Here is a 9,722-nt window from a genome sequence, read left to right on the forward strand (position 1 = left end):
GAAGATAATAGCTAGAATTTCCTTGGTTGCTATGGACAACATCTCTTCTAAAACTCACTTCTAAAAACTCTCACTTTAGTAAATGTACCCTTACACTTTTATAAACCCACACATTAGTAAATATACCCCTAAAGTTCTTTTAGTTAACATGTACTAAGCCTTGGAGTGAGACAAAGTGGAGAAAGATAGAGTACCAACCAATCAGCTCCTAACTGTAATTTTTCAAACACAGCATGTAAAGTGTTAGGAGCTGATTGGTTGGTACTTTATTTCTCTACACTTTATCTCTCTTCAAGGCTTGATGCATCTCCCCCTCAATTATCTTCAGTATGCCCAAGGTCCAGACTCCTTTTCTCCCACATTGCAGACCTGTGAGCATCCTGAAACTGTAATCAATGATTTGGTGCAGATATAAACTGGAACAGTTAAATTTTTTGAAAACTATGTTGATATGTAACTGCGTAGTATGACACAATGTCTGTATGCAAAGCCTGTATGCATGTGTTGGGAATGTGTGGTAGGACCTTACATTTTAAGGTGGCAATATAGATTATATTTTTTTTAAAAATACATATTTTTAAATAAATTGAATATAATTTCTAATATAAATGTGTGCATCCATATATGCGCTGAGTAACAGATTGCCTACAGCATCTTCACAGGAGACCCAGCAGTAATTTACCATCCTAGGACTCTTCCTGACTGTAGCATTGAGAAGGGTTATACAGATTATTAAACCGCATTTTTTAGGGTCACCATGCAAATCGGTATCTACTACTCGGAAGAATAGTGTTCCGTATCAGCACAACGTGTGCCATTTTCTAAAAAAACAGCTGGGGCTAACAATTAACCTAAAGGATTACCTACATAGGAAATGTACGGTGATAACTTCAGATTGGTTGAAAATACACTTATTTATGCATATCACCCCTAGGAACCAAGGCCCTCCTGGAAAATATATTGGAATCTCTCATCCACTATAGACAAAAGATGTTCTCATTCTGTGACTCATCTGTAGTCTCTAATTTACAAATCTGGTAAACAATGCCAGTGTAGAAGATTAAATTGGTGTTCTTTCCATTTATTCCATATAGGATAAATTACTGATAATCCATGATGCGTGGTTAGTACATTTTAACAACTGAAGGCACACGAATATGTATAAATTATTACATAAAAAGAGCTATGTATATAAACTGTTTGTACAGTGATTTATCCCTGCTAAATACTTTAAGATTAATTGTAATGAAGAAGAGACACAGGTAGTACAGAAATAACTGGGTCTTCTTTTAAAAGACAAAATTAATAATTACTAACACATTAAATAAAAAGACAGATGATTTGGATTATAGATGAAGCCAGATGGGCCATAGTGGCCATTTAGAACAGTTTTCAATCATTGGTTTAGAAAAGTATTTTCAGACAGGCAAAGTATAATACTGATCTGCAATTACATATTTCCGACATTTTAAACTCTATTCATTAATAGATACTGTCCATCTCATACATCAGATTATTATATCTCTAAAATCACCATAATGTGTATTGTGGGTATAGAGCTTGGGCATTTCTGTATTTCCTTTTCTGCATCATGCAAATTAAGTGCAACTTTATCTTGGGTATTTCCTTACGTGATTAATGCTTTCATGGAAACAACATTCAAAAGTACCTATATGTTAGGTGATAGCTTGCACACCTGCATTATAACAGGTGTATGATTAAATCATAATAATCTGTAATATTACAATTTGTGAATATGTTATCATGAAAACAGATTTTTTTTCAGTGAACACTGTAAAAATAAAGAAATAACTTGTATTTTTAAGCTGTATTTTCACTTAAAAAACCCCCCACAAAACAAAGTGACTGCTGCATTACCACACGTGGCCATATACAGAGCAGAAACCATTTTTCCAAACCTTAGAAATGTGACCCTATAGGGCAGGCTTTGTATTTTAGTATACATTGTATTAACTATTATATTTAGGGCAGCATGAATTCAGACACATTGTGCTTAATAACTGTCATTGGCATTTATATGTGTGGGATGATTTTATATCTGCTATTAACAGTGTAACAAGCCAGTTGTTATTTCACACATTTATGTTGGAATCCCTTCCACAAGCATCCTGTACCGCAGAGGAACTGAAAGGAGCATATAGGGTTGACAGCACATAGAATTTGCAGCTATTAACATGAATTACATTGTCCATACTAATTTATTTTTCAAATAAAATGTTACCGGCCTCCTCCTCTGAGTACTTCACTAGTGTGACTGGCGTGGGGCAACCGAGGATGGACAAACAGGAGCCAGGCAGAGACAGCCAAACAGACGGATGGTAGTTGAAGAGGAGTACTTTGGCAATGAGGATAAGGCCAGGTCATGAGGGGGCTCTGGGCTGGCATTTATAGGGGCATAACTGAGAGGGCTCTGAGGCTGGCATTTAAAGGGAATATCAATTGAGGACATTCAGGTTGCATACAATCAACTGGAGCATTATGGTGTGGCATATTATCAATTGATCCATGACCGTGTGGTATATTATCAATTGGCGTCATTACTGTGTGCCATATAATGCATCTCTCATCGCTATGAACACAATTAAAGTCACATCATATTACACCTCAATGCTACTGAGGTCCATGGCCGACACACATAAAAATGTGTAGGCTGGTAGTATCCATCCTTTTTAATAGTTTAGTAGTGTTTGTTGTACAACATAATAGCTAAACAATTTGCAGATTATAAAACTTCATAAAGAAAATTGAATCTCCATTTAAGACTGAAATAATTACCAGCAGGCATGCAAATCACTGATGTGTCCAGGTTTATGATTGTGTGTGTGCAGACTACTGTGTAGTTCAGCCGAGGTGGACATTGGTAGAACGTTCTGGAAAATAAATTGATATCTGAAACATAAATGGAATTTTTTGTTTTATGTTCATGTGTTTAGAAATAAATGGTTCAGCAGTTGCTGTTCCTCAGTGGTCATCATGTTTATTCAAAACTACATTAACAATATGTCCCTTCAGCTAACTGGGTTTATTATAAAAGACAGATCAGAATAAGATAGACCATGTCTAGATAGACAATAGATATTAGACAGGCAATAGGTCGACAGGGACAAAAGGTTGACACAGAAAAGGTCAACATAAATGAAGGTCGACAGGTACAAAAGGTCGACATGATCAAAAGGTTGACGCAAAAATGGTCAAAACTTTTTTTGTTTTCTATCCCTAATCTCCACCCTAACCCTACCCTTGGTGCCTAACCCCAACCCTCCTTCCTGGTGCCTAAACCTAACCATCTCTTCTAGTGCCTAACCCTAACCTTCAGGTAAGTGCCTAACCCTAACAAAACAACAACAACAAAAAAAACATGTGCAGACCATTTTTTGTGTCGACACTTTGACCATGTCGACCATTTGTCCCTGTCGACCTATTGCCTGTCTAACATCTGTTGTCTATCTAGACATTGTCTATCTTATTCTGGTCTATCTATTGACTGGAACTCCAGCTAACTATATGCACAGAACTCATGTTATCAATACAAGATATTGAAAATGGGTTCTACACAGAATTTAGAGAATTTGATGAAGCATTTTTTTGTTGATTCGATGGTCTCAAATCAACTTAAGTAGGTCCAAAATCATGAGTCAAGCAGTACTTCTGGGGGCGTAGCCGGGTTCCTGTTATTAAGGCCCACCCCCGTCACGGTAAACTGCCACGAATCGCGAGACCGGGAGCAGGAAACGGAGCTAAACGACATGATTTTGCGTTGTTTTGAACCGCCCCCTCCATAAGTTGGAGCGATGGGGGGCACCTCCAAAATTAAATTATATAAGCAGATTGTGTGTGAGGGAGGAGGAGAGTAGTTTTTATTCACAGCCTAGTACATCTATAAACTGAATCTTTGCTTCCTTCATATAATTTAAAAAAATTGTTTTAAATAACTGCTTTTATGAATTCTACCTTCTGAATTCCAGCCAAGACTGCTGCTTTAGATTACATGTTGTTATAAGTCATGTTATGAAACAAGTGCATACATATTTAGAAGACTGTATCAGCAGCAGGATTTCATACACATATTATCAACATCTCTAACTGAGAAAAATTGTGGTTGTAATGTGAGGCATAATTGCATTTTAAAATAATAATTTTTCCTGATCCCATTATTTGTGCAGTGAAAATATACAACAAGACCATACTTGATAAGATAACAATTATAAATGTAGTATTACATTCATAAATAATATAAATGTGTGCAGTAGCATGCTTTTAACGTCAATAAAATTGCTGACGACTAACAGCCATCTTTGAAATTTCTGTTAGCAAAAGCTTTATTATTATACAAGAACAGAGTACAAGATACAGCTGGACTAAAAACAAACAGCTGTAGCTTTGCCGAAGAGGGTCATTCATATGTAAACATTGTGTGGATTACGGCGTGCAACTAGGCAACGAGGAGTGCAGCATCACTAGAAGTACCTGCCTGTATTCAGGGTGATTGCTGCCACTTGTTTGCACACACTTTGTAACTACTGTAGTCTCTGCGTAGATGGGAAAAGCAGATACCCACTTTTATCTATCGACTATTAAAATACTTCTGTCCTAGGGCTCCTCTGCTTTTTAAATAAAACTATCGGTAGATTCATGTGACCTTGGTAATTAGTTCAGGTTATAAAATTCGGCAAATACTTAGGGCTCCATTTATTAATGGATTTTAAGTGTTAACGCCCGCTCTGTTTTTTTTTCTTTTTTTAACCTGTATTTAACACTGACCTGCTCGTCGGCAAACGGTAGTGTTATTGATGGAGCCAGCTGTGTTTTTTTGCCCCCCCAGGATGCCAGGGAGTGAATATGATCCAGAGAGCAGGAAGAAGCGGAGCTGCTACAGTGCATTGTGGGTAAAGACATGTATGCCGCTGCAGTAGTGTATAGATCCCCTTCAGTAGATGTACCTGGAAGTGACGTGGCGTGAGGGCGGAAGTGCGGTTTCATGCCCAAATTTGTCCCCTTGCTGGCTACGTTTCGAGCACGGTGGCTCACTTCGCTCGCCATATGTTTATATTCCTCCTCTATGTCCACATGGATAGTAACTAATGACGTTGGACAGTAACTGATGACGTCAGCGTACATCTACTGAAGGGGATCTATCCACTACCATGCTGCAGCATCCCTGCCGGGACCTTTAGTGCTTGTCAGCGATATATAAAAGCTGCAGCACCCCAGAGAATTCCAATTAAGACAATGAGTGGTAAGTTTAAAATACCTCAAGTTGTTACATTTCCAATACATTTTTAAAGGGAGTAAGAAAACAAAATAGCACTACTGGAAAGCAGCAGAAAATCGGTGGTGTAATGGATAACAAATAGCAGAAACAGCTTTTACATATGTAACGAGTGCAAAAACAGTTAAAACTCGTTGATAAATGGAGCCCTTAATTTTAATGTAAAAATAATGTAAAACACTTTAGATCACTTACCCTGTACTACTAAAACTAAAATATGAATTGCTTTGTATAAAAATGCTAATACTATAATTTTGACCAACAAATATGTAGAATTTACATTCCCTTTATAGAACTTGAAATATGTAAAATTCGATTTGCTGTGTAAAAACTATTGTATTTCTCTGTTATCAGAAGTTTTCTGGTTAAAAGAACGACCTGCAGTATCTGCCAATAAGCTGAAAACAGAGATCCTGACTCAGCTTTAGATTGAATAGCTCAGCTGCTCGCAAGCAGCTTTGCAATTCCGTCTGTGCTGATATGGTAATGCAGCAGGAGGTATCACGTATGTTGTCCAACGCAGCATCGGATACTTTGCGGACATCAGCCGGCTAAGGTGATCCATGGGGTCACGCTGCCGGCCGCCGCAGTTAAGATGAAGAAGCCAGGAAATCTCCAACAGCCAACGGAGATCCTGGCTTCTTCCCTATCCCCCAACGGCAGCGACATGCCTCAGTTTCGGGGGAACGGAGGGCATCGCCGCCCCCTCCCCACCCACAAATGGCAGCAGACTGTCAAGCACATGTGCAGAATGGGTCATGCACCTGTGCAGATTCTCGAACATTGAGAATCTGCGTTCATCAGTATCAGGCCCAGAGTCTGCTGTACATAAGCAAAAAATATTAGACAAAGTTTATCTAAAATATATCAGTTTTGATAAAGTCATGGATCATTTGCATAAACAGTATATTAACGAATGGTTAGTAGCAATAGTTCTTTAATTGAAGTCAGTTTGTATTTTTAGGCTTAGTAATTATGTGTAAGCAGTGTGAATTGGGGAAAAATGTAAAGGATTTACAGTTTCAAAAACTGGTACTAATTGGATTATTCAATCAAGAGAGAAATTGTAATACTATAATTATAAACATATAGGTCATTACTATATAGCCCGGTGAGCGAATAGGCCAGCAACTATCCTCAGCATAGAAATTACACTAAACATTACATTAAAAAGCAAGATTAAGAATATTGATGATTGAGGTTACTGTATCATGATGCATGTATTCCTCTAATACCCCTTTCACACTACAAGCAATAACCCAAGTTATTGCACGTGAACACGCAGCAACCCGGGTTACTGTGCAGTGTGAAAGGGCTCAACCTGGCATTTCAATACGGGTCACGAGAAGGGGTGAATATGTGTTCAACCTGGCTTGCGGTGCAGTATGAACGGGTAGTCCGGGTCGATGCAACCTGAGTCCTGTTCACTGCATGATCTCCTCTCCAAGCGTGAGCTCAAAATGTGATGGCGGTGACATCATCGACCCGGCATTAGTGCCGGGTAGGGCCGCCAGTCTGAAAAGGGTCTCAGCCGGGTTGCAATCAGATGTGGAAGGGGTATAAGTCAGTACTAACTTGATAGACCCCAGGCTCAAGAACAGAATTTTGGATAAGATCCAAGATCAATATAGGATATTCATTGTTATGGGCACTCAAGGGCAAAAACATTTATAAATTAGGAAACAATAATTTTAGTAGGGATACATTAAAATGAATAGCACTCAAACTATCAAAAAAGGACTGATGACAGCAATAAAATATAATGTGATTAAGGTGCCCAAAATTGAATAAATAAGAATACTAAATCTGGCTCAATGAGAAAACAGCATTGGTTCCTACAGTACTTGGCTGCTGTATACTACACTTGAGAATTTAAATATAAAATAATACTATACTGTTTATCGTATATTTTATATTTCAATATCCTTGACTAAACAACATTGATACATTTGTGATTACTGAATTCTAAACAATACAGTTCAAGACTCACATAACATAGTAATGACAATACTGCTGCAAGAACACAATTACCTGTCAGATGAGTAAAGAAAATAGAAAAATAAATAAATAAATAAATAAAAGGTGATAATCAGGGTGTTACCACAAGAAGGCTGCAGGCGAGCGGCATACTAATGTGTGAGGTGTAGTAAGTATGTCCTAGTAATAGAGTATTACCTGCTGCAGATGGGTAGCAGAGATGGGTGTGAGGGTGCTGCTGTTCTTCTCCTGGCACACACTGGCGCTGGGCTGGAGAGCCTGGCACGGCGTGATGGCGGCGATGGGGCAATTCCTCCTTGTGGTTATTATAAACTTGGCCTGACAGTCCCATGTGCCCCGCTGTGACTGGCTGCTGCTGCTGTGTTATATACAGAGATGCTTTGGTTAGCAGGAGACAGACCGGTGTAATGATGATGCACAGTACACCGCAGGCTCTCTCATGCACAATACAAGCAGCAGTTTTAGAGGGCAGCGACTCAACTTCCTACTTTTAAAGTATTTCCCCTCTCTCAGGCTCAGCTTTCTCACTCATTCTCTTCTTTTATTTTGCTCTGACTGCCAATCACAGGAGCAGGGGCCGGTTTTCATTTTGTAACACCCCTCGGTTAGGTCCGATGTGTAGGTTGGGTACATTAAAGTGTGGAGCAGCATAGTTGTCTGCCAGGAAGCTGCAGCCCTGTTGATTAGGAAATGCACAATCATTGCCCTGGCAGCAAGACTGAAGGGTTTGCCCAGGCGTCTCTCTTTCTGGTATTAATACTTGGGTATGTGTATTCAAAGTTTAAACAACAGCAGAGAGTAATAAGCAGCGACAGTTCTCATTACAAATAAGTAACTGGACTAGGTGGAAGGCGGTATAGAGCAGTGATCTTTACTAAGCACCTGTGCAACTTCAGCTGTTGTAGAACTTCAAGTCCCAGCATGTCCAGCCAGGCTTACTCAGCATACTGTGACTTCTAGCTCTATGGCAACTAAAGAGCCAAGTTTGCCTGCTGCCTTCTGTAATAGTACATATGATATGAGGGTGGTTCAATAAGTAATGGGCCCCATCCATCTGCCATGGATTGCCGCAATTCCGCTGTGCTGCAACCCGGCATCGCGGGATCGCAGAAATCCAACATGTTGGATTTTGCCAATTTGCTGGTCACGATCAAAAAATGATCGCGGTTGTAAAATCGCGACATTTAACATGTCAAAGTTTCCGATGGGCGATCGGAAATTTCCGATCGCATCCCTGGATCGCGATGATCTGTCGCAGATGTATGGCCACCTTAAGGTAACAAGACCTCTCACATATGTAATGTTCTCTCTTTCATTATAATTTCACGCTAGGCCAGAGCAGGTAGACCACTGCTTCCACTCTCCACCATTAGACTGAGCCTCATATCAGTCATGGGTTCCAGTCAATAAATATTAAAACAGTCGACAATGTCTAGATAGACAACATATGTTAGATAGGCAATAGATTGATAGGGACAAAAGGTCGACACAAAAAAGGTCGACAGTTACAAAAGGTTGACAAAAAATGGTTGACACATTATTTTGTGGTATGAAAAGTGTTACGGTCAGGCACTTACTGGAGGGTAAGGGTTAGGCACTAGAAGTGGCGGTTACGGATAGGCATTTTCCTCAACGGTTAGGCTTAGGCACCAGCAGGGCTGGATTATAAGAGGGGCGAATGGGGCGGTCGCCCAGGGGCCCCCACACTGCCAGAAATACCGACCGGATCCAGGCCACTCTGGACTGTCTCTGGCCAGTTCCCGGCAGCATAAAACACAGAACAGTGAGCACCCACTCACACTAACAGATCTGACTGGAAGCCCCGCCCCCCTTGCTGTCATAATTCTGTGATTCGTGGGTGCATGGGTAGGGGTGAGGCCTAATGCCGTGAAGTGCCTGCCCCCACCCATCTGAAAGCTGATGCTGCAGCTGAAACAGCTACTGTGTGTGCGCTCTTTATCTCTCCTCTCTCTCTCCGCCTTCTGGCCTCTCCTCCATCCTTCTCTCTGGGGCCCATTTATCAATGATCGCTTTTGCAATGTGATCAGGGCTTGCCAGTACTGCCCATGATCGCATTGCAAAATGCGATCATACCAGCCGGATGTATCATCCGGGACATGCAGGGACACGGGCTCCGAAAGGATCCCATTCCTGCGATGTCTCTGGAGATTGGCCGGCAACTGCTGGGAGCTGATGCGCATGCGCAGTCCAGTGTACTGCACATGCACATCCGCCATAGCCTGGGAGGGTCCTGGCGAATCCCTGCACCGGCTAAAAGTGCGCGGTGTAGCCCATAGGCTACAGCGGCTAATGCCATCTTCAGATGGAGTTAACTGCGGGGGCCAATATCTGGAATGCATTGCATTCCGGATATTGGTAAATTTGGCAGCATTGAATCCCCCATAGAAACCTATCGGGGAGGCGGCTGCCAGCG

At 40.7% G+C, this 9,722-nt stretch overlaps 1 protein-coding gene across 2 annotated transcripts in view; it reads right to left on the minus strand.

The window, feature by feature from the left end:
* Positions 1–7,619, minus strand: part of OTULINL (OTU deubiquitinase with linear linkage specificity like) — a 90,656-nt gene extending 83,037 nt beyond the window's left edge. The window contains exons 1-2 of one of the 2 annotated variants that reach the window (XM_088476332.1): positions 7,466–7,619; positions 4,783–4,785 (exon numbers count right to left, since the gene is read on the minus strand). In XM_088476332.1, coding sequence (XP_088332458.1) covers positions 4,783–4,785; positions 7,466–7,619 — 157 coding nt within the window. The remainder of the gene's footprint in view (positions 1–4,782; positions 4,786–7,465) is intronic. The other variant, XM_088476331.1, reaches the window with a different exon arrangement.
* Positions 7,620–9,722: the final 2,103 nt, after the last annotated feature.

This window comes from Taudactylus pleione, unplaced genomic scaffold, assembly GCF_031769625.1.
Source record: "Taudactylus pleione unplaced genomic scaffold, aTauple2 ptg000186l, whole genome shotgun sequence".
Taxonomy (NCBI): Eukaryota; Metazoa; Chordata; class Amphibia; order Anura; family Myobatrachidae; genus Taudactylus; species Taudactylus pleione.